Genomic DNA, 26,396 nt, shown 5'->3' on the forward strand with positions numbered 1-26,396 from the left:
GCAACTTTCAGGCTTCCTCTTATATACTCATTCCTTATCCTATCCATTCTCGTCACGCCACACATCCATCTTAACATTCGCATCTCCGCTACATGCAATCTCTTTTCATCCGTCACCTTTAGGGCCCAACACTCTGATCCATACATGACGACAGGTCTTATGACTGATTTATAAATTTTACCCTTCAACCGAAGAGGCATTCGGGCGTCGCAAATGGTTCCCGTGACCTGTCGCCATTTCATCCATCCTGTGCTAATCCGGTTTTTAACGTCACGGTCAATATCGCCATCGCACTGTACGAGCGAACCGAGGTACTTAAAGTCGGAGCAGACCGGCAATGTAACGCCGTCGAGTTCTATGGCAGCAAAACTGGAGAGACCGCCAAAATCGCAGAACATGTGTTCTGTTTTAGATCTGCTGATCTTCAGGCCAACATTCTCCAATTTTTGCCGCCATTTCTCAAGTCTGCTCTGCACCTCGAGTTCGTTTTCACCAACAAGCACAATGTCATCGGCAAACAGCATACACCAGGGTGCCTCCTCCTGTATGTCCGACGACAGAGCGTCCATAACAAGCAGGAAGAGGTAAGGGCTTAAAGCCGATCCCTGGTGCAAGCCTACCGTGACACTGAACTTGTCGGTGGTGCCAGCAGCTGACCGGAAGCGTGTACAACATCGGTTGTACATTGACCGGATTAGCTCTACATACTTCCCAGGCACGCATTTCTCTTTCAGAGCCCACCACAAAACCTCTCGGGGTACTCGGTCGTATGCTTTTTCGAGGTCAACAAACACCATATGCAGGTTCTTTTTGGCATGTCTGTATTTTTCGCACAGATGGCGAAGTGCAAAAATGGCGTCTGTTGTACCTCTCCCCGGCATAAACCCGAACTGGTTTTGTGTTATATCACTCTCATCTCTCAGGCGTCTCTCTATCACTTTTTCCCATACTTTCATGCTATGTGACATGAGTTTTATTCCTCTATAGTTGTTGCATTCCTGTACATCCCCTTTGTTTTTAAAAATGGGCACCAGCAAACTGTCGCACCATTCGTCGGGAATGGTTTCTTCATGCAACAACTTATTGAAGAACAAAGTCAGCCACTTACATCCATCCTTACGCAGTAACTTCCATACCTCTCCTGGTATATCATCTGGTCCTACAGATTTCCCATTTTTCATACTTCTCACAGCCGTTCTTACTTCGTCCATACATATTTCTTTCACTGCACCCATATTTATCATCCTGTGCTGTAGTACCCTGTTCCATTCATTTTCCTCATTCATCAACCTTTCGAAGTAGACTTTCCAACGTTCTTTTATCGCTTCGTCTTTCGTAATCACCTTACCTGCATCATCTTTCACACATTTTATATGAGACATATCCCGGGAACTTCTTTCTCTCGCTTTGGCTAGTTTTATCCCTAGCGTAGCGTAAAATGTAATTTAATACATTACTTATAAATGTCGTATAAACTTCTTCCTCATTTCAATTATTTAATTGAAAGCAACCTATCAAAGTTATGATCTAACTGAGCCCAACCTAACTAATGACGAAGTCACAAGGATTTATGTAAGTACGTAGTTAGCACGTATTAGTTCTCACACACATCTATTAATTTCTCTCCGACCTCCAGTGCAGTACAAGTTTGCGCCAACTTAGACTTTACACGGTAAGTGTGAACTGCTGATAATATTTATTAGTTTGATAAGGCAGTACGTTGTCAGCTTGGGAATAAGTTAGTTATGGATCTGGATATTTTATGCTGTCAAACACATGGTCGTATTTGGTCGTAATATTCGCGTTGCATTTTTTTGTAATATCGCAAACTTAATAAAACAGTGTGGTGGCATGCAGCATAATAAAAGAAAGAAAGAAAGACATTTATTCCATAAAACACACATACACAGGACAATAAGATGAAAGAAATAAGATAATTAGAACAACAAAACAAAGAAATTATGTACACATAAAAAACAAAAAAAACAGAGAAAAGAATACACACTTGGGTCCAGCAATGTGTGCCGTAGGGAAAAGGCCCTGTCTCAGCATATTGTTGCAATTAATAGATACAATTAATTAAATTAAACTAAATCTACTACTTAAATAACTAAATTAGCCCAAACAGCACCTCTATTGTCCATGTAAATGGCGTTCCATTCAACAATTATTGGACAATCCAAACTATTCTAAACTGTCAATAACTGTATTCAGAAGGCTGTTGGGGCTGTCTCTAACCCATGACCTGCAGGCCTATTATGGATGGCTTTATCCACGTACCAAATTAATCGTCACTTTTTAACACCGGATTGAAAGGGCGGGCACTGTTTCACGCTGTCACGCAGACAAGATTGACCATCATATCCGTAATGATTGACATGATTGTATGACCTATCAAATATACCCTGTAGGCGATTGCTAACTGTCACATGCACGTTGTCATGCAATTGCAAGTACCTTATCGTCCACGATAATTTAGATAACACTGGGGTGTCACAAAAATCAAGCCAGTTGGAAAAGCCCTTCTGTATATATTAATAATGTAACGCCTTACATGTCGTTAGCCCGCGCTATTGTGTCGTCTTTTTATGACAAGATCGGGGGACTCATTACGCAGTAATAAAAAGAAATAATAATGTCACCAACGCGTATAGATGGTTATATTCTGTTGTTTGTTCACCTGTTAACAGATAAAATGAGTATTTGTTTGTTAGCAGACTTCTTCAAATCTCCTTCATGCGATTCTAGAGAACTGAATATTTGATGAGCTTGCGACGTCTTATTATACAGAGTTCATATCTGAGCTATATTGCTTTTTCGTTATGGTACCTATATACCTAACATAAGGTCATTTCAGCTCAACCGGATACCGGATAAATTTTAAAACGGGCAATTTGTATGTAAAGCTTGTGAAAATAGTAATTCGTTGTTATTGCCGTCACTACACTGCCGTCGTCGTCACCTTCCTCGTCATTTATACACCCACTGGCCAGTTTAAAGAAAACAGACGGACAGAACCGTTGAGTTTAAAAATGCAGCGCCGCATCCAGATTCGCGCGCAGACTGTAAACGCGCTCGAATATAAATGACATCCTCCGTGCCACGTACTCTAATATAAAAGGAATAGATGACCTTACGTCGTTCGATAAAATGGGAAAAGAAAATGCTGTGTAATATGTAAGAGTTTAAAATGAGCAGTGTGATATTGTATTCTAGCAATTTGCACAGGATGATTATCATATCGGCCACAAAACGTTCACTGTTCACTGTGTGCGGGGGAACAGACGATTTAACCTATTTTACCTAATTTTCCCTAAGATGATTTTATTATTCAATATGTGTACCTAACATATTGAATAATAAAATCACAACGATTTGTGTCGAGTCGGATAAAAACAAAAAGACCGACTCAATCATGGAATACAATAATAATGTAGCCAATTCCTGTAGACTCAACAACTTCAATAATATTTGAATATCATGTTACCTTAAAAATAAAGGTACTTAACTAAGCCCTAGAGACTAGAAATACTTTTTCTATCGCCTTGATTGACAGCGCTTGGAAAGACGCTTCGTTTAAACACGTAAAACAACTTCTGAATGTCTGTCTCTTGTTTTTTAGGCTTTCGTAGTCACCTAGAAACCCTTATAGTTTCACCATGTCTGTCCGTCTGTCTGTCTGTCTGTCTGTCCGAGGCTTTGCTCCGTGATCGTTAGTGTTAGAAAGCTGCAATTTGGTATGGATACATAAATCAGGGTACTTACCTCCCAAACCATTTTTTGATCTAGTTAATATTTTCGGAAATATGCGCTCCGGAGGAAAATACAGACCTATTGGAATCGAAATATTAGATGATAAGAAAAAAAAAAGTTATATAAAGCTCTTTTTTTTCAGCGAGCCGGAAAGCGTCTACAATTTTTTTTAGATTTCGGGAGGTTGGTGGAGGATTAAAAAATCGTTAAGCATTTTGTGGGTTTGGTCGTTTTTGTCCACGTTAATGCTATATTTTTTCTATAACTTAATATAACACTTATTTGTAGGCATTTTCTTAATCTGACGAACACAAGTTTGACGCCTAATTTTTACATTGTAACCGTCAGATTAAGGAAATGCGTGCAAATAATTATCAGATTTAGTAATAGCACAATTATAGCGTTAATTTGGACTAATTATATTAGTTCAAATTAAAGTTGGTCATATTATGACCAAATCCACAATCTGCTTAACAATTTGTTGAACCCCCCACCAACCAAGGGCTCAACATACATGGCTAAAAGGGGTAAAGGTAGACTACACGGGGTAGCAAGATATCATTCATATCTTAATCTGACGCGCTCGAGTAAACACAAAAATCCCCTCTTGGGCTCCCCTACCATTAGTAAAAAGACGTGAGCCATGGCCCGACATGCTCTTGGCCGATAATTTTTGCTTGATTAGTCCAACACCATCCTGACGCTATTAGTGCTATGCTAGGGATAATGATTAAGCACGCAAGCGGGTAACTACAACGTTACAAATAATATCGATATAAATATTCTCAATTTTTCCATGTCTGATATACAAATATCCATAAACCTTAAACATCCCTTTAATTAAAGCATAATCTCATCCGCAGCACACAGCAAACTCACAAACTCGTAATATTGCCGAAAATCGTACATGAATGATTGAATATGCGGGCGTCAAACGTCAAATCGGATGATTCAACATTGAAAGCAGCAATATACCCAGATTCCGACAAAATAACTGCACTCTGGTCAATATACGGCTTTCACGAGATGATCACTCAAAAGATGTCTTCGGAAACGAAAATTCAATACAAATTTAATATGAAGTTCAGTGCTCGCTCACTCACATCACATGTGAGTGGGTATTGAAGCGAGAATAAATACGTTTTTAAATTGATTTTGATACGAACAAATGTACGAGAATAAGTCCCGTAAAATTGCAGATTTGCCATCCCGTCGCAAGGTTGATTTTTTACGATACATTGATTTGAGCTTCTTCTTGAGCTTACAATAGGGCTTAGTCAATTTGTGTAAAATGTCCTATAATATTTATTTATATTTGATGTGATTTATTATATTGTCCCCTTTTCCTTTCACTATTTGTACAATTTACTTCACTAAAAGGCTTCGTGACGTAATCACAGCACCAACCGAATACAAATGCTTTTAATCAACAATCCAACCTTTATAAAGACAAATAGCTGAAGGTTATTCCAGGCGTTCAGTTGAAGGGCTCGGCTCCCTCTGGCGGCCTAAACCCGATATTTCTATTTGAATGGCGATGAGTTCCAGTTAAACTTTCTAGATGGGCAATTGGATTAGCATCAAGCTGCTATTACACGGTCGCCGAGTGCCTCCCTTACAATAAATATGTCGAATTTAAAAGAAGAAATTAAATTTTTAGCTCTTACAGTTCCAGTTGTTTTTCATTGTTATAGGCTGTTGAAATTCCAGTTAAGCGGCGAAGTTTAAACGGTTTTAAGGTTAGTAAATTGGACAGGTGGGTGTAAGGCTTTTAAAGTAACTCTGCGGTGTTGGGTTGGTAGCAAAATTTTTACAATAATTGAATTAAAAAAAATCTTTTATTACAGTTAGTACTCACACACACACTAGACACACACTACAGACTAGGTTTTAATTTTTCTTTTCTGAAACTTAACTGTAATACTTAGTTATTGTTTGTTTTAGTAGGTATAGTGTTATTTTTATTATAAGTATATTTAAGTATATTTTATAATTGCGTTACAGTCTACTGCTGCTGATTCTACTCACGGAACCCTAACTAATTTTTATGAGGTTTCATGATAAACCAGTTCGAATTACATTATAACAAAATTTTAAAGGGTGTAATGAGTAACCGAACTTTGATTTCTATTAAACTTTTTCTGCCGGGCTGATGAATAATAATTAAAATCCAACGATTAAAAACCTAAAGTCGGTTAAGGGACGATGAATGCCAGTGTTTTAAACATGGAAAAAGTTATTTATGGCAGTAAGGGGGAGATGTACAATTAAGATTGTTCGCCTTCCCAATTCCGATTTCATTATATCCAACTCACAGTTTTTTTTTAATATTTCTACTTAGGTACTATTATTATATAGTTTTTTGGAATGCAGCAACTGTTTTTCACAATCACTTTATTACTGGTACCTGCTTTAACACAAACAATAAACTTTGACATACCTAGTTGAATTCAAGAGAAATTAAGGTTTTTTTAGAAATGAATAAAGAACATTGAATAATTTTACGGTTTAGACTCACTTGTTTTAAGTCACTCGCGCGACATGTTTCGGAGAGCCTAGGTCTCCTTTCTCAAGCACTAACAGTGAGTCTAAACCGTAAAATTATTGAATGTTAGTATGTCTCACAACAGTTTAAATTCGATGAATAAAGAAGCCGCATTCACGTTTCGGGGTGGATTTCATCACCAAAAATTTCACCATACAAAAAAATATTTTTTTTTTAATGTTTAATTTAACACGATTCTAGCTGGGTAAAGTAATAGGGGGCTGTATATTGAGGATATTTATGGTATTTATACAATCATTTGTGGCTTATATTTGAAGTTATCGCTTTCGGAAAATAAAAACGCAAGATGGTGATGACAATCATGGTATGGTAATGACTCTTTTATAGACGGTAATGACACTGCATGTACGGTAATGACGATTTGGGAACTAATTTATATAATGTATTAAAAACGTATTAAAAAAACAAAAACATTTTTTAATTGTAAGGCTTTAGAACTTTAATAAACATTACAAATAACATGTTTTTGAACATAAGACTAGCTACATAAATTATTTTTAGAAAATTATAAAAAATACATTTTATTCATATAAATAAATATATAACAAGTATTTTTATTGTATAATTTTAAATAATCTATATTCCGAAATAGGCAATTTATGTATTCATTTATTGTTTTGGGTTTTTTCAATGTTAAATCATATTAACAATATTGTACTCTTATTATCAGTTTAAACCCGCATCTTCTTTTATCTACTGCATAACTTGGTATTTATGTCATATTATAAAATTACTGGCTTACCAATGAGCTTAATTTTTATGATATATTACTTTTTTTTGATAGTTTGATTCATTGCACAAGTTTGTATTTTTGTTGTTTTATTAATTAACTTTAAAAATAGCTATAATGATTTAAATCCATATATATGTTGTTTAATAGCTAAACATTAATATATAATCAGTGTTTTATAAGTTGCAAGACCCCTACTTGTAATGCATGTCATAAGTTACAAAATGTTAGGTATTGGGTCCGGTGACTACCCAATGGTATAATTATTAATTGCTGTAATTATATACATCAATTAATATAATATTATCAAAAAACATAAAGCCATCACGATAGTGAGCCAGTACCGTAGCCTATGGTCGCTTAAAACTTAATATATGTTGCTTGTTTAAATACTTTGTTTTAACACGACTAACATGCAATTACAGACTCTAAGTTGCACGATTTACATTATTAGATTATAAAAAAAAAACATTTATATGTTCTAAGTTCTAAATGACCTAAATTTTGCCTACTTCAGTCAAAATGTTAATTAAAAACTAAGCATCCTCTAGTGTGAAAGAAATAGTTATATCTTCTTCTACATTTATTCTACATTTATAAGGTAGACATTATATAGTGTTAGAAGACATAGAGAACGTTTTTCAAACATACAGCTTAATTTCATAATGAATTATAGCAAAATAACTAGAAAAGTTTCTGAGAACCGTCATCACCATACACATGAAATCATCACCGGTCGTCATTTTTTCCCGGTGATGATGGGTATGGTGTTGACGATTTGAGAGTTTCTTGTTTTTATTTCTAGAATACGAATAATAGTAGTTAATGTCTATGCTACACAATAAACTTCATGTAGTTTGCCATTCATTTCAATAATTATTTCTAATATATCATTTGTAACTTTTTTAAACCAAAGCATAACGGTGATGATCCTCTGTTGTGACAATCTACGTTTTACAAATTTGTTCGTAATATTTCTCACGATTCAATGATGTGACTTTACAGTGAAATCATTTTTGGCATTCTATATTAAAGTGAAAAATAGGGCAAGGACCTTTAGCGGTATTTCGTTGTTCATACAAGGAGATAAGCTCACATTGACATTACCATGACGGTGTTGACGAATATTCGTGACAAAATTTTAAATATTTTTAAATGTACTTTCTCGGTGAAGGAATTATTGCATATTTTCCCATGTGTTAAACAACAACATGGAAAAGATATAAGTAAAAGAAAAATCGCAATCGTACGATAGGTATGCTATAATTTTCACTACAAACAATAAGGTTCAGATTTTTCCGGTAGACGGTGATGATTTTAGACACATAAAACATTTTATATAAAAAAAACTATTAAGTTATTGGAGATGGTAATTGAAGGAACATGAAGATAATAGTTCTTAAAAACATATAAAAAAGTTGCAACTCGCACAACCTACTAGTTTTTTTTTATAAAGACCGAACCATAAGTTTTCGCAGGATTTTGAAATCCACCCTTCGTCATTTCGTCTGACGTGTTGTGTCGCGTAACGCACAGAACGGTACCATTTTCAAACATGATGTGTTGTAACGACTTGTGTTGTTTCGTTTCGAAGCCTGTCATTATTGATCCATCAAGACAAAGCGTAATAATAGTGAATGATCAATTGATCACAGAGTGAATTAAGTATTTTAACCATTCAATGATCCTCAGTTATCATTACAAAAATCAGGCTACATCATCACAGCAATTTGCAAAAATAACACACCAGCGTGATTATATATTGTTACGCATTCACCATGTCAATGCGAAAATGCTCCAGCACCCAATTATTGTATCGTTTTGATTACCTTATGCTCCCCGGGCAAGCAATCAAAAATCGCAATTTTTACATGCTTCAGTGTATCCACTATAACTACCCATTGTACGCAACAGGTAGTTTGTTTTCGCAAGCTAATTTAAGTAGTAACCCTTAGTAATAAAGTTCAGTTTTATAAACTTTAGTTTCGTCGCTTGCGGTACGCAGGTTTGGTTGTAACCGATAAGCGAAATGGCTTTTTGAGCCTCGGGGAATAACGGTAGTCCGCCCCAAGCTATTTAACTTCATTGTATTCTACAGCACCAACAATGTTCGTACGTAATGCCATAGTTTCCTACTGTCACTAAAAATAAAGTTACATGGAATTGTGGTTACATTGAAACAAGAGTGTCGGTCGGTAACCAGACAAACATGCATGGTCCAACCCAGAGGGCCTACCGCGAACCACGTTCGACGTGTTACCTCTCAGTCTCACTTGTAAATTAAGCCCTCAGAAACTATAAAAAACGAGTAACAATTAATTCAATTTCAATTATTTATTTTCGAATCATATAGATCCGCTAGCTATGCCCGCGGCTCCGCCCGCATGGAATTCGGTCTGTGTCAGTAAGCGGCTAATTTCTAATTCTAAATTCTCTCCCTCTCTCCTGAAGGCGGAACTTGAAGTAAAGTTGACATATGGATATGCTAGAGGACTTAGTCCAGATAAAATATTTTACAGAACTACACTCCAAAATCAATAGTTTTTTCGCCCTTATTCAAATTTTACACGTGATTTAAACGACAGAGTAGTAGATGTATATCGGACGATACAGTAAGGTATACGCGCGCGAGCGAAAGCGAAGCGGCCTGCCTGGCTAGAGCGCCACTCACCGTGGGCTTCTTCAGACTCCTGAGGAAGACCACGTGCCCCTTGTAACCTCAATGCGTTGCGAGACTTTCGCGAATGATTAGATTTTTTTCGGGAAGGCATGGAAATGCGTATAAAATGCGAGTCCCAAATCGTTTGACTCCGCAAACGACCAGTGCCGGATTAAGATATTTTGATGACCTAAGCATTTCTAGACCATGGTGCCCCCTCTCCCTAGGGTCATCAAGATTGCATTGAATTTTTTTGGTAAATTGAGTGACGTTAATTGCCGCATTACAGCTGAGAATGGAAATCAGTCACATCATTTTATCACGAAAATTGACAGTGCCGCAGCAGTAACGTTGCAACAGAGTACCTAATGCTGCTGCAGTCGCCACCCGAATGTCATCTTTATCATATCTTAGAATGTTATTGAAAACGCGAGCGAAGCGAGAAAGAGAGATAATTTTTCGATGTAAAAACGCAATTTGATAGACAGTTTTACATTTTTACCTTTAGTATGGAAATCAGTCACATAAATTTATCACGAAAATTGACAGTGCTGCAGCAGTAACGTAGTAACAGAGTAATGCTGCTGCAGTCGCCACCCGAATGTCACCTTTATCATATCTTAGAAAGTTATTGAAAACGCGAGCGAAGCTAGCGCGAAAATTTTTCGATGTAAAAAACACAATTTGATAGACAGTTGTATATTTTTACTTTTAGTCCCAACCAGGCGGGAATCCAGGATTTCATACAGAGAAGGGATGGGACAGTTTTTTATCAGCCTAGCTTCGCATAGGGCTCTATATTTAAGGGTCTCAGCGAGGTTGTTTGATGCAAGAGAGGTGAAAAATTGCAAGAAAGCAGAGCTTGGAAATGACCAAGTGAATTGAATTGGCGATGTGGGAGCAAAGCAGAAAGACCAGCTGCGAAAGAGGAAAGCTTGGATTTGGATCCACGCCCAAGTGTAATTAAGGCAGAAGATCAACTTTGCCGTAAGGCAGAAGGCCTCGCATAAGACCTAACGCCGAACTGCAAAAGAGTGGCTTGAATTCGAATCTATGCATGTAATCACAACTCTTCTACTGCTCGCTCTTTGGCTTCACTCGAAAACGCTACTTGATAGGATGCTTTTAGTTTTCGGCTTTCACGGGGCCCCTTATAACACTTTGACAGTTAGGTCTCAGGATCGCGGCTAAGGAGCAACTCGGCTTGGCCGACAAATCTGGCGTGCAAGAGAGCAAAATTCGCTATAAAATCGGTAACCTATGGCTAAAATCGGCTGGCCGCAAGCCCGAAAGCAAGATTTTTTCCTTGACTTTAAGCGCCTCCGCGTAAGGTCAAATCGAAAGCCTACGTTGGAGATGTTCTTACGTACCCTCACTCTCTTACTTGATCCCTACGACCCTTCGTTATTAGATGGTACTTGTACACGTATAAAAGTTTCATGTAGGTACCTACTCCACGACGACTGCAATGCTGATGCAGCCTGCGCGGTTTTTTGCCTACGGTTTTGGTGTCCCCTAGACGTGGTGCCCTAAGCAAGTGCTTAATTTGCTTAAAAGGGTTAATCCGGCACTGCAAATGAAAGAGGTCAATGTTTTTATTTTTTCAAAGTTCCCACCTTCGTGGCCATTATTAAGTGCTTAAAGGAGGCGATACGTATGAATATGGATTTGATATAGATGCGATATAATTACGATTAGGTATAATTCATGACGGAGAAAATTAATAATTTTAAATAATTATGCAATTATACGCGTGTATGTATGTATGTATAAACTCTTTATTGTACAAAACACAAAACACAAATTTATGGCACAGGATAGGCAGTACAAAGGCGAACTTGATATGCGCGTGTTGATATGTGTGTTTATTTTACCACTACGTAATTACTATGTAATCTCATTTTAAGTTTTCTTGATTACTTAATGTTTACTCAGTTCCCCAAAAGGTGGCACTGTGCAATGAGGGGCAATTAATTTACTGTCGTTTAATTTTGTTGTATTATTAAATCAACATAATTATTCAATTAAATTTGTTGATATCCGTACCCCCTCTTCTAAACTTAGAGTTAATTTGGCAAAATCCTTCCTCGGTAGCTTATTCATGTCACAACGTGTAAAAAAGTTTGCCCCTCCTTCCTAAGTAGCGTCATAAGATTCAGGGGCAAACTTAACTCAATCGAGTGTTGTGTCTACCCCCCTGTCTAGTTGAATTTTTATAACCTGGCCGGGGATTTTCTCGACAGATTAGTAAAATTTGCATCTAAATCCATTCAGCCGTTTTCACGTGATGCGCGTTCAAATAAACAGACAAACAGACAAAAATTCTAAAAACTTGGAACGTGTTCTGTTATCGATTCTAAGTATCCCCAGCCAACTTTTTTTCGAATATCTTCCATGTACAGACTTTCGACCCTCTTCAGCTTTATTATATGTATAGATAGATAGATAGATAGATATAGTGTTAGTAGTACAACAAGTCTTGAAATTAAGGTTAGTGAGGTACAATTACAATTTATAAAATAATTTAATATACACATGACACAAAGATAGATAACACACATAAATATAAAAAAAAAGAAATATTTACACATAATGAAATGATTAAAATAATTAGGGCGAGCGAAGCGAGCCCTATCACTAATCGACGAACTATGCATTCTTGTGGTACACTTTACGGAAAAACTACTGCACTGTTAGGTTTGAAATTTAACATAGTAATTTAAATTCATGTCTAGATGTGTTATCAAACATAAAAATATCATTTTATAAACCTAAAAAAATAAAATAAAGTAATAACACTTTGTATTACTACTAGCGCCATCTGTTGGCAAAATGATGAATTAACATTCGTGCTAATGTTAATTATTTATCTCTCTAACAGATGGCGTTAGTAATAAATAAATAAATAAATATTGGACATTCTTATACAAATTGACTACTTAAGAAGGCTTGTGTTGTGGGTATTCAGACAATACGATACCTATGTGGTGTTTTCAAGTTCAATAATGTCGATGGCGCTTACGCCATTAACAACGATGAATACCAATACCAATTTTGGATTCAACCCACCTCGCTTCACTTGGTTTGATTCCCATTTTAGCAATTAAGTTTTTGTGAATACCTACTAGAACAATCAATCTTGCTGTATATTTACTGCGGAGGTCAATTTACTCGTATGTTTTGTGACGCTGACGATGTGATGATAAGTCATGTTGTGTTAGCAAACTTAAATCGGGTATTTTCAGTTCGAGATACAGTTTTGGCGCCATTAATTTATTACGTAAGGGGCTGTCCATAAATTACGTCATCGATTTTTGACGATTTTGGACCCCCCCCCCCCCTATAATCATCCAAAAATCATGCTTCAAATGACCCCATTTCCTCCTACTTCATGTTACCGTCATCCGATGTCCAGACCCCCCCCCCCCTAATTTGAAATGACGTAATTTATGAATAGCCCCTAAGACGAATTTGGGGTGGAGGGGGGTCGAACATATCTTATTTTTTCTTACAAGGGGGTGGGAGAGGGTTTTCATAGTTCTTAAGTAAGATCACAAAGATGCGATATTATTTTAATTTCTATGAAATTATGACGTTTAAAATAATACTTCTACACTCTATGCTATCAAACACGGTGCAGAGTTAGCTTAAACGAGCTCAAGTACCTTTGTACAGGTACAAATAAACATTCATAAAAATATTTTTTTGAAAATAAATTATATTGGTGGGAGGGGGACGGGGTCAGCCTATTCTTATTATTTCTTACATAGGGGTGGGAGGGGGTCAAAAGCTGGCAAAAATTGTCTTACGTAATTAATGAATGGCGCCTTTAGTGTTACTATTGCTTGGAACTGCTAAAATTATAAATAAAGATAAGCATAATTAATACAAACTTCAGTAACTTAGGGCCGATACAGACGGACTACAACCCGACTGCAACTTGTATGGGAACTGCACGCCAAGCCAATCGAAACGTCGGCGTGCAGTTCAGCAAAATGACCCAGTACCCTGGCAGTACCTAGTGGAACTCAGGTTTGGTGTAACAAAGGCACATTATGGTTTGGTCATCCGACTCATCTTGATGAGCACTTAGGAGAGTAGTACCCAAGATAGAGCCGATGCCGAACCCTGGCAGTACCTAGTGGAGCTCGGGTTTTATGCAACATACATAGATACACGCTGTTTTGGATATCCGACTCGTCATGATGATCACTGGGTAGATCAGTACTTTCAGTACCCAAAATAGCTGATGCTGAACCCTGAGAGTGCCTAATGGAGCTCGGGTTTTATACAACATACGCACACGCTGTTTTGGTCATGCAACTCGTCTTGATGAGAACTTAGGAAAGTAGTACCCAAGATGGGTCAAACAGATCACTGTGTTATGTCTTTCCTGTAGACATACACAATAGTTAAGGGCTATAAAGGTTAATTTTCTTATTTAACCCTTATCCACGTGAAAAGGTCCTCCTTTTATTTAGATAACTATGATAAAATCATTGCTTACATGCCCACAAGCTGTTAACTATTGCCCACAGGAGAGAAAAATGTGCTGTTCGCGATAACACCCTAGTTTTCTCTCCTGTGGGCAATAGTTAACAGCTTGTGGGCATGTAAGTAATGATTTTATCATAGTTCTTTAAATAAAAGGAGGACCTTTTCATGTGGATAAGGGTTAAATAAGAAAATTAACCTTTATAGCCTTAACTCTTGTGTATGTCTACAGGAAAGACATAACACAGTGATCTGTTTGACCCAGATAGAGCTGATGCTGAACCCTGGCTGTACCTAGTGGAACTCAATCAGGTTTGATGCAACATAGACACACGCTATTTTGGACATCCGACTCGTCATGATGAGCACTTGGGAGAACAGTACCCAAGATAGAACTCATGCTGAACCCTGGCAGTACCTAGTGGAACTCAGGTTTGTTGCAACATAGGCACACGCTGTTTTGGCCGTCCGACTCGTCTTGATGAGCACTTAGGAGATTAGTACCCAAGATAGAGCTGATGATAAACCCTGGCTGTACCTAGTGGAACTCAGGTTTGGTGCAACATAGGCACACGCTGTTTTGGTCATCTGACACGTCTTAATGAGAACTTGGAAGAGCAGTACCCAAGATAGAGCTGATGCTGGACCCTGGCTGTACCTAGTGGAACTGTGTGTGTTAGTTTATGTGTGGAGCAGCGTGATTACCGCCAGTAGGTATCCAGATGGGATAGTTTTTCGATCAATTGTGTGGAGTGGACGCAAAAATAAATTCAAGAACATTGGCTCGCTGACCCAACATTATGTAGGAAAGCCAGTTGGGTTCCTTACAAAAAGTACTGGGCGGCCGTGTAGGATGTAATAAGCACTTATGAAATTGTATATTACGTGTGGATGATATTGGCAATTTGATTTTGTCGTCTGGACACGTTTTTAAAGGACAAAGTAAAAGCTGTAACAGACAGGCGTACCGGACAGCAACCGGTTCGGTACGTTAAGGTAGAAAACCTCCGCGAGCCCTTACAAAGCTCTGCTTTTTGCTAGTTGTATTATGTGTAGAATATACACCGTTTCCAACAAGTCTGAATACAGTACAAATATTGAATAAAATAAATGTACGAATAGTTACTACAGTTAAAATTATATTTTATTAATGGCACACATATACCGGGTGTGGCCTGTAACATGAGCAAAAAATTAAATTAAAATTAAAATTAAAATTAAAATTAAATTTAATTTTTCTGGTAAACCATATATTTATTACATTTCAAATACTGTACTACACTAAGCTTAAAATAACCCACCCTGCATCGTACCTGGCTCAAAGGTCCCCATAATACCTGCAGCATTCCCCCGCTGAACTGCAATGGCTCCAAATTGACTATAGTATACTCGTAGTCCCGGTATAAATATGTTTTATTTAATACATGTTCAAAAATGTCATAATTCGATACAGATCTCGCGCCGGCTCTTATCAGCCATATACTTCTACTATCGACCCGCCCCGGCTTCGCACGGCTTACACAAAAGCTTAACAAATTGTATACTTAAAATCTTTCTCGAAAATCGCTCTTTTGACAGGTAAAAACCGCATGAAAATCCGTTCAGTAGTTTTTGAGTTTATCGCGAGTTACTTTTCAATGTTTATTACAGGCAGGTATAGCTTTCTTAACCTCTAATAATGAATGTTTTAATTACACCTTCTATCGGACGTCCCGTGGCAGCACTGCATTGCGGCGCTGGCCCGACCGACTCCACCGCAACCTGCGATATTCAGGAAGGCCAAGCTTAGAGCTCTCAGATAGTTAATCCTACCTAGGTAATATTCACGTCTAGACACTTTAGATTGCTAAAACTTTGACTAAATAGGGACAATTGTGAATCTGTTTACAATTGTTTTTGTAATGTTTTAATCCTTATCGATTCCAGTGTAGTCATACATATTATGAAAACAAAGCTGCACTTTAAGGTGGAAGCAACCCGCTTTGCATGGTGATAGTAGATACCAAAGTAAGCGATTTTTTCCGAAGCACCCATAAATTAATTCACCCCTTAGGAGCCGAGATTTAGCGAGGTCTATTAGGAAAAAGAAAAAAAATCCACAAGTTTCAGGGAACAACAAATATTGAAAAAAATTATATAATTTGAAAGAAAATCATTTTTTTTAACGTAAAAAAATAAATACAAAATCTTTTCAAACAATATTAGTGTGAAATTATTTAAAACCATTTTTTTCTCTTTTGCGTTTTATTCTTGCAAATAATGTCCTCGACTTTGAAGAATGTCTGAAATTAAGTGTTTTTGGTTAAAGCCAAATATATTTCTTACTAAATGATGAAAACCGCATCAAAATCGGTTCGGCAGTTTTTGAGTTACTACAGTTTCAGAAATTGGCTTACTTTTATTTATATGGGATTTTTCGTCTTATATAGTCCAAAAGGCGTGTAAGTCATAGTAAATTATATGTAAATTAGAAGGTACATACTTAATTTATCTACATTAAGGATATGTTTATTATATATGTCGGACCCTGACACCAGAAAGACGTATTGCAGCGTTATAGTTCATTATTTTAGACGCCTGTATAAAATCGATTAGCAATGTTGAGCTACGTATTATTTGGTTGTAACGAAATAAATAAAGTTGCGTAGAGAGTAACGCCGTCTATTGGCGCATTGTTGAAATAAAGTTGCGTAGAGAGTAACGCCACCTATTGGCGTGTTGTTGAACTGAGATGACAGGTAGAAGGCTTTGGAACGTCGAGAGGTTTCTCTCGAGTGAGCGTAGGCACGAGTTGGCGTTTTTGTCGGTATGTTGGTAGACTGGTCTAGCAGGTTTGCCAACTTGACTGAGGCGGGAGCGGAGAGGCTCCGCCGCTGGTAGTTCTTCTTGATCGGCCCGCGCTAGAGGTCGGACGTACTCGTTAGCCAACCTCGTGCCTAACTCGCTACGTTCCTGAAGGTTTATACCTGAAGGATTATTCTGATAGCTTATAGAATCCCGCGTTCTTTAACCATTTAGCTAAGTGTTTTATTTCAAGTGTTATTTTGATTTCTTATGTTTCATTAGAAGCTTACTTTTGTGAAATAAAGAAATGATGTGTTATGTGTTGTTTTAACTTGTTTTGAAAAGATTTGTCCCTCTGAGTTTGTTGCCGGTCCCATATAGGGCTAAATCTTCTCATGTTAGAGGCGTAGGGTTGGAGCCGGCCTAGCTTGACTTGAATAAAGATTTGAACGGTTTCATGTGATCTTTTCATTCTCAATTTAACCAGTCAACATTCTAATAGCAATTAGTTCTTTTCATCATTTAGTTCTGAAATATAGTAGGCACTAGTATGGTTAACGAGTCCTAAGGTTTATTTCATGCACTGGTAGCATGGTAGCATACTGGTTTAGCCGTGAAGTAATACATCGAGATACTACCCCACGCGCCCACCGCCTTTAAGACCCTCGTTACTCGACATCAGCAAGTGGGATGGATGCGGAGTTTCATGTATTGTTTACACATCCACCTGGGAGCGTGGTGTATTTCCGTGTGTTTTGGTGACCTACATTCCATAATCTGGACACGTGGTAATGGTAAGCTCACGTGTCTAACCTTTATTGAAAGGTGAGTGCAATTCATTGTTATTTGGTGAGAATTATTGTGAAATTGTGAATTATGATTGAGGCAGTTTAGCATAACGGTTGTGACGTGACGTCATCTCTGGGATCGTTACGTTTCTTCGTAATTAATTTTTGTAATCCATTTAAATCGAAGCAATCTTGAGTTATTTTGATTTGAAATCCATACTGCTAATTAAAACCAAGTATTAACTATCACGATGTGATATTATTTCATCGCTCATTTGTGAATTTACCCTCAACAATTGATTTTTCATGAATACAATTAATTTTTAAAATCCATTTAAATCTAAGTGATCTTAAGTTATTTTGATGTGAATTCTATATTGTTAATTAAAACCAAATATTGGCTGTCTCGACGTGATATTATTTCATCGCTCACTTGTGCATCTACCCTCAAAAAATATTTTTTTTTCATGAAAATACAATGCACCGTTAGAAATTGATCCTGCTGATTTGCCAATGCATAGGATTATGTAATACTAATTACTTTACGTTACCCTGTAACGTTTAGTAATTAATAAAATTGCGACAAATTATTGCCCGTAATGCCGTGATAGATCACAAAACGTGCATACTATGGAAACATGAGCTACGCATATGAAAATTAATGTTACAGTGTCCTGCAGCCAGAGCCGAGCGAACTTGCAGAAACCATTACGCCCGTGACACTGAAGCAGCTGTGCAGTATCACCTGTGCTGGATATTTGGAAATAAAAGGACAGGTTTAGTTCTAATTGTTTATTAGTGAATTTTATTTTGAGTGTAATGGCGAAGCATAACAGTCGAACGTAACTAATAAGCTGTCACTTTTCGTATTGGCCCCTTTTACCGTGTTACTTATTTTTGGGACACGTGTTTGTTTGTTCATAGAAGGAAATAAAACGCACTCAATGAAGTTTAAATTTTATTCTGAGATTTTTAAAGTCCCGTATCCTATGGCAACATGTCTTTTGTGTCCGCTACTAGGGCACATTCACAAACCTTTGAGTTTATCCTGCTTACATGATAAACCTGATGCCGTGCTAATGATGATTTCAGTAACAGCCAGCTATGTTAAACTACATCGTGCATCTCGCCATCTGCCGCAGCAACGGCAACTGCAAGGCGGAAAGCATCAGCCTTCGTGCTTGGGTTGGACTTCACCACCACCTTTGACTGGGACGCGTGCATCATGCTTTATTAATCTGGTGAGCAGTTCCCATTTTGTTGGGATTATTTTGAGAGGATTTACTTCTGCATAGAAGTTTTGAGCGAGTTTCTGTTGTTAAAGCTAAAGTAGAAAGCTGAGTTTCTGTTGTTAAAGCTAAAGTAGAAAGCTATCTTTAGTGATTTTGATCAGTGATGTTCAGTTTCAGTTGATCAGTTGACGCTGATAGTACCAATGGTTCTGAGTAACATGATTTAAAGAACCGTTTTTATTTTCTTTTTGGAATTCACTCTTAACATTGTTTTTGCTTTCGATGGACTGAAAGCTTGTACTTTCGAAGGACTGAAAGTACGCCCGATGGACTGGGCAATACTGTCATGCTTTCGATGGACTGAAGGCAAGCCCGATGGACTGGGCACTACTGTTTTGCTTTCGATGGACTGAAGGCAAGCCCGATGGACTGGGCACTACTGTTTTGCTTTCGATGGACTGAAGGCACGCCCGATGGACTGGGCACTACTGTTTTGCTTTCGATGGACTGAAGGCACGCCCGATGGACTGGGCACTAATGTTTTGCTTTAGATGGACTGGGTATTGTTTAGTGACCGCATCAGAAGTGCCGGAACATGTAAGAGGTGCAAGTGGTCTGCTTTTTATGTGCAGTATGCTCTTTGCAAGGAGTAGCACTTACGCGGCTGAGATGGTTACTTCTGACGAGGGTCTGGTATCTGCCAATGCACCGAAGGACTGGTGTTGTTTTGTTAAAAATGAATTCCCGTTGATGTACTGTGTTCATATGAGTAAAATTGGCATTATTAAGTCAGAGTGCTATTTATTTTAAGATGTCCTACAATGATTATTATCACATTTGACCAAAATATTTTTTTTAATGCCAGATAATTTCCCCGTAAATTGATATTGATGACAATAGTAGTGATACTGTCGAGCAATGAATTAGAGCTGTTGTGATTTGTGTTTTTGATGTTTGAGATTGTTCTGTTTTCACATAAATTTGAGAGTATCCGCCAGATGGAGGCGATGATTAATGGAGTGTATCCGCTAGATAGCGGCGATGATTACTGATTATTTTTATTAAGTCGTTGCTCGATGGACTATTTTTGACTAGAGAATTGAGGATTGTTAAAGTAATTTTGAACAATCATTTTTTCTGGTTGGATTGATAACAAAGTTTGATTTTAATAGTAATTTGAGAGAGACCCAAATTGTGGGTCAGGAATGACCGAGCGATGAGATACTGTGCTGAGTATTTTGTTACAGAATCAAATGCATACACCCACACACGAGGACGTGTGTAGCGCAGGACGGCCGTGTCGGACCCTGACACCAGAAAGACGTATTGCAGCGTTATAGTTCATTATTTTAGACGCCTGTATAAAATCGATTAGCAATGTTGAGCTACGTATTATTTGGTTGTAACGAAATAAATAAAGTTGCGTAGAGAGTAACGCCGTCTATTGGCGCATTGTTGAAATAAAGTTGCGTAGAGAGTAACGCCACCTATTGGCGTGTTGTTGAACTGAGATGACAGGTAGAAGGCTTTGGAACGTCGAGAGGTTTCTTTCGAGTGAGCGTAGGCACGAGTTGGCGTTTTTGTCGGTATGTTGGTAGACTGGTCGAGCAGGTTTGCCAACTTGACTGAGGCGGGAGCGGAGAGGCTCCGCCGCTGGTAGTTCTTCTTGATCGGACCGCGCTAGAGATCGGACGTACTCGTTAGCCAACCTCGTGCCTAACTCGCTACGTTCCTGAAGGTTTATACCTGAAGGATTATTCTGATAGCTTATAGAATCCCGCGTTCTTTAACCATTTAGCTAAGTGTTTTATTTCAAGAGTTATTTTGATTTCTTATGTTTCATTAGAAGCTTACTTTTGTGAAATAAAGAAAGGATGTGTTATGTGTTGTTTTGAATAAAGATTTGAACGGTTTCATGTGATCTTTTCATTCTCAATTTAACCAGTCAACATTCTAATAGCAATTAGTTATTTTCATCATTTAGTTCTGAAATATAGTAGGCACTAGTATGGTTAACGAGTCCTAAGGTTTATGTCATGCACTGGTAGCATGGTAGCATACTGGTTTAGCTGTGAAGTAATACATCGAGATACTACCCCACGCGCCCACCGCCTTTAAGACCCTCGGTACTCGACATCTATTTATATGTGGAAAACTGCCATAGTCGCCATCTTACATAAAAAAGGAGATATATCTAAGCCGAGTAATTTTCGCCCCATAAGCCTCCTTTCCCATACGTACAAAAGTTTACGTAAACACGTAAGTTAAGTGTACGTAAAGTTTTATGCAACCGCCTAACTTGTATCCTCGATGAATGCCAACCTCCTGAGCAGGCTGGTTTCCGGAACGGATTCTCTACAATCGACCATATGCATGCGGTAAAGCAGTTAATGGAGAAAAGTCACGAGTACAACCGGACGGATTACGAAAAATCCTTCGACAGTGTCGAGCATTGGGCGGTGTTTGACTCTCTCCATCGCTGCTCAATCGACAATCGCTACGTGGATCTGCTCTAGGAGCTATATACCTCGGCAACAATGCAAGTTTGGCTTTACAAACTCAGTAACCCAATATCTATCGAAAGGGGATACCATTTCACCCAAGTTTTTACGGCAGTCCTAGACGACGTCATAAAAACGCTTGCATGGGACAGAACTGGTATCAATATCCATAGTGTCTTCTTGTCGCACCTGCCGCCTTTTTTGTTTGCCGAGTCCCTGGAAGATCTTCAAGGCATGGTTGAAAGCCATGCTTCTATGAATAGATCTTAAGCTGAATACGTCCAAGACTAAAGTTACATCAAACATCTCTAGTAAATCGATTCCAACCGTTACGGTTGGGAACGAAATTCAGGAGGATTGTGGTCGAGCAATACGTGTATCTTGGATATATTCTATCATCCAGGAGAATCCAGCTGGGTTGGGCGGCATTCAATAAACTAGCGGACATCCTCGAACCCGTTAACATTCCACAATGCCTGAAAACTCGCCTCTAACCAATGTGTCCTGTCCTACCTACCATGACCTACGGTGCTGAGACATGAACGCTCACTAAAGAGGCTGTGTATAAAATCCGAGTGGCACAGAGAGCCATGAAGCGCGCCATGCTCGGCATCAAACTTCAAGACCGAGTGAGGAAAGTCGAGATCCGACGATGCACCAAGATGCAAGATGTCGGATGCGTCATCACCAAACTTACTCGTAAATGGAGCTGGGCGGGACATGTTGCCAGGCAGAGAGATGTCAGGTTGGCCAAAATGTTAACGGAATGGTGGCCGCTTTCTGACGAAAGAAGTGCCTGGCGTCCGTTGGCTCGTTGGGTGGACGACATTCCGAAGATTGCGGGTCACTTCTGGATGAGTTTGGCTCAGGACCGGGATAAGTGGCGTACTCGATGAGAAGCCTATGCTCAGCAGTGGGCGATTAAAGGCTGATATGATAGTATTATATATTTACAAGAAAAAGATTATTCATCTTCAGCTTCATTCATACTGGCTAAACTGGTTAAACTAGAGGATGAAATAAAAAAGAGAATAAAATGTAGATCTTTTTTACAGATAAATATACTTTATATTGAAAATGTTATTATTTTAAGCAAATTATGTAAGTTATTATACGTACTTTAACGTACCTACTAACTTTACAACTTTGATTTGCCCAATATTCGGTAGGGATTAAAGTACTAGCCCTACTTTTAAACACAATGCCTCATAATTTGTTTAATGAAGTTGAAGATATATGTATAAATGTTTATATAATACATAGATAAAGGTGTATTTTATATTAATAAGAAAAGCACAACATAGTTAGAACTTAATACAGTACTTAAAAGTAGTCACTAATTATAAATCGTCATGTCAATAAAACTAGGCCAATTTCTGGAACATGAATCTTATAAACTACTTAACCGATTTTGATGCGGTTTTCAGTTTCTGATAAGAAATATGTTTGACTTTATTATGAAGTATTTATTTTCAGACATTTTTCAACATGGAAGACACTATTTGAAAAATATAACGTCAAGGGTTATTTTTAAAATTTTACACTAACACTATATTTCTTTAATATAAGTTTGTGTATTTTTTTTACATCAAGCAAAGTTATTTTCTTTCGATTGACATCAAATTTATCTTAGTCGGATGATCCATGACACTTGTAGATTTTTTTTCCTGTTTTTAACAGACCTCGCTTTTTCTCGGCTCCTAAGGGACGAATTTACGGGTGCTTCGAAAAAAATCGTTTTATTTGGTCTCCACTATCATCGTGCAAAGTGGCTTGCTTCCACTTCAAAATGCAGCGTTCCGGCAAAAAAGCTCCATAATTAGTATGACTGGTGGAAAAAAAAAAGTGATTCTCTACCCAACAGCTCTTTATAATCCAATTGCGAATAGTGGGAAAACTTATAGGAGTATTTAATGTGACCACAAACATAACTATTATAATACTTATATAATCTTATCTGCTCCCAAAAGAATTATCACATGCCTTATAAAAATTGCCAAAGCAGAGTTTCAACACGGCACTGGATTATTAAGGTCATAATATCTTAATAAAATATATTAAACCAACATCACGTATCTACTTAAATTATTTTTATGGCCAGTCGTGTATAAAAACTTTGGTATCTAAGTGCGAAAGTCAGTCTCATACTAAATAGAATTAAAGCACCCTCCGAGCCTGCCGAAGTGCACACATAAAAACACATCTGAACAATTTCAGGGAACAAATAGCCAAAAAGTCCGACTACGTCATAAAAGTCACATCTTTGTGAATAACGAGATAAGTTACAAAAAAGAAGTTTGCTCCGCTTTTTTGCTCGGCTTCACTTTCCATATATTTTATGGTAATTTTATTTGAGCTTACATGAACATAAACGTTTTTCTCAAATCTGGAATATTAAGCAAAAGACCTACCTCCTTCGAGCGTACATTCCAAGGAACAGCAATAAAGTGTTATTCCATTTGATCTTTATCACAGCACTCGGTCGGAGATACTGAATAGTATTGGAAGTTACTTAAATATATTGTTCGGCGCAGGATTTTACAAACTCCATGCACTGTCCGGCAAACGCACCATTACGTAAACTATCAACACTATCACAATGGGCTTCAAATCACAGAGACTTTTTGTTTAAGGTAAACAATCAATTGTCAAATGACCGAGAGTACACTGCTTCGAGTAAACAGACCGTGGATAGTAAACACCGGTCACACATTTTCGTCGCACCGATTATATAAAAGGCGCTTTACCTCTAAACACTGCATTTCTGTTGTGAATCCCGATGCGATACAAACAAGCGCGCTTTTGCATCTGGATAACAATTTACAAGGAAGATGTAATTTGTTTACTAGAGCGAGAGTCACAGTGAACCAAACTGAACAACACTTGAGAACGTTTAATAGCAGCAGGCGACGCCGCGGCAGTTTTGTTCAGCGCTGTAACGAAGCTTGTTAGCGTACTTTTATAAGAAGATTGTCTGCAGCGGGTAGAAGGACACCTTGAGCGGGGGCTCTGAAATGGAACTAATGAGTCCTCTTTTGTTATGTGCGCTTGCAGCGCTGTTGCCACAAGCCTTAGGTGAGATCTATTAACGCTGATTTTCGTTGCAAAACACTCGCTTTGACAGGTTTCGTTGGATTTCTCAAACTCTCCTTTTGTGACCTGTGCTTTGTTACGGTTTATTTCAAAATGGTAAATACATTCTGGTACTGAGTATGTGAGAAAAATAGTAATAAATTATGTTCATGTATATTAAGTTTATTGCCGCCTGTTGTTTACCTCTGCTTGTACATATTTCTGTTTTCTTTTGTATTGTTTTCTTTTATTGAGGTATGCAACAAAGAGTATTTGTATTGTTAAAGTATTGTTTATTCAAAAAACTAACATAACTAAGTGTCGGTGTTTATTGGTGAAGTTTTAAAATTAAAAAGCATTGGCTTCAGCATTTGGCTTTCGTTAAGCTTTTGTTTTAATTTGTTACAGGTATTAAAGCTGCTTTTATATCTAAGGTCAAACCAGACTCACCTAAATTTTTTGAAATGCCATTGTTACAAAAAAAGATTTGGTTAATGCGAAAAACACCACAGGCGTCATTAGACATGGTATTGGATTACTTGCACAAAACCGACAAGTGTTCCTTGTGCATAGTTTGCATAAACAAAGCACTGTTTTTCCTTGGCATCAGTAAAAAAAATACCACATCTGTACCATCAACCCATATTATGCAAACTAGAAACTTTAAATCGAATAAATTTCTTGAGCACTATCATCATTACAAAGAAGTAAGAAACAAAAGAGATACAGAAGTACCGACGAAAACAAAAAAAAGTAATATGAGCAAAAGCAAAAATGTGACAGTAACTAAGTATAACATCGATGGCCAAATTTACGCCATTAAATTGAGAGAAAGAAACTCAACACAAGCAGAAAATCAGCAAGGAGATGATAGGTCATGCCAAGTATTCAGTGTAAGGAAGTATTACCCCTGTGAGTCGCGAAAGGCAGAAATATTTTTTTCAAACGCGAGAAGAAAATCAAACAAAGCAAACAGGCGAAGCAAGACACAAACTAAAAGTATATTGACCACGGACAAGCCTCAATCTCAATCGCTTGTCTTTCGAGATAAACTTGTAGCTGAACCGTTCATGACGTCCATCGAAGAACTTTACAACTAAATTTAATATATTCCTAACTAATTAATAACCTACTCACACTTTTTTATTTTTTATAGATTTTATTTTTTTGTCAGAATCCCTACTAATGAAACCTTTGTACCATTATTTCTATTAATATAGATTTAAGTAATAAGGTTTCAATAAACATAATTTTAGATATTTTTTTGTTTTTATAGAAAAATCCGAAAACACCATTTATAAAAGCCAAAAATTAAAAATATTGCTTTGCCGCTCGACGGTTTGATTAACATTATTATATTATTTAATCTTATAAAGATGGTTCAAATCGAACACTGACTGTTGTACTCATATTACAGTAAAATTGTCGTTTACAAATATTTCCAACTAGGAATCGGAACCGGTTTTTTGCAATAACTTTGAAATAGAGTTAGACGAAGAAAAGTCTGCAGCGAATTTGATAGCCCACGCAGTGCAAGTGTCATTTATACGTCATAATTTCATAGAAGTTTGACGTTTAAAATAGCACGTGCACTGCGTGGGCTATCAAATCCTCTGCAGACTTTTCATTGACTGACTCTAACCATATTATATTTCGAATTATTATATACTCCATAAATATAGGACTCAGTTGTGTTTTAGGTGAAGACTTCGTATTATTAGATTGCCCAATTAGAAATGACATGATTAACAAAGAACGAAAAATTACCGGTTTCATTCCCATACAGAAAAATATCGGTATCCGATCCCTGTTTCCAA

At 37.5% G+C, this 26,396-nt stretch overlaps 1 protein-coding gene across 1 annotated transcript; it reads left to right on the forward strand.

Moving 5' to 3' along the window:
• The first annotated feature begins 24,144 nt into the window (after window positions 1-24,144).
• On the forward strand, window positions 24,145-25,761 carry LOC134798544 (uncharacterized). The gene is made up of 2 exons (XM_063770927.1): window positions 24,145-24,582; window positions 24,988-25,761. The coding sequence occupies exons 1-2, from the start codon at window positions 24,522-24,524 to the stop codon at window positions 25,677-25,679; spliced, it is 753 nt and encodes a 250-aa protein (XP_063626997.1). The 5' UTR covers window positions 24,145-24,521; the 3' UTR covers window positions 25,680-25,761.
• Window positions 25,762-26,396: the final 635 nt, after the last annotated feature.

Source organism: Cydia splendana, chromosome 17 (assembly GCF_910591565.1).
Source record: "Cydia splendana chromosome 17, ilCydSple1.2, whole genome shotgun sequence".
NCBI lineage: Eukaryota > Metazoa > Arthropoda > Insecta > Lepidoptera > Tortricidae > Cydia > Cydia splendana.

Excerpts from the sequence above, each read along its gene's own strand:
- LOC134798544 (XM_063770927.1), top strand. The coding sequence starts at position 24,522 with ATGGAACTAATGAGTCCTCTTTTGTTATGTGCGCTTGCAGCGCTGTTG. Across the intron at positions 24,583-24,987 it reads GCTGTTGCCACAAGCCTTAG|GTATTAAAGCTGCTTTTATA; the intron begins GTGAGATCTATT and ends AATTTGTTACAG.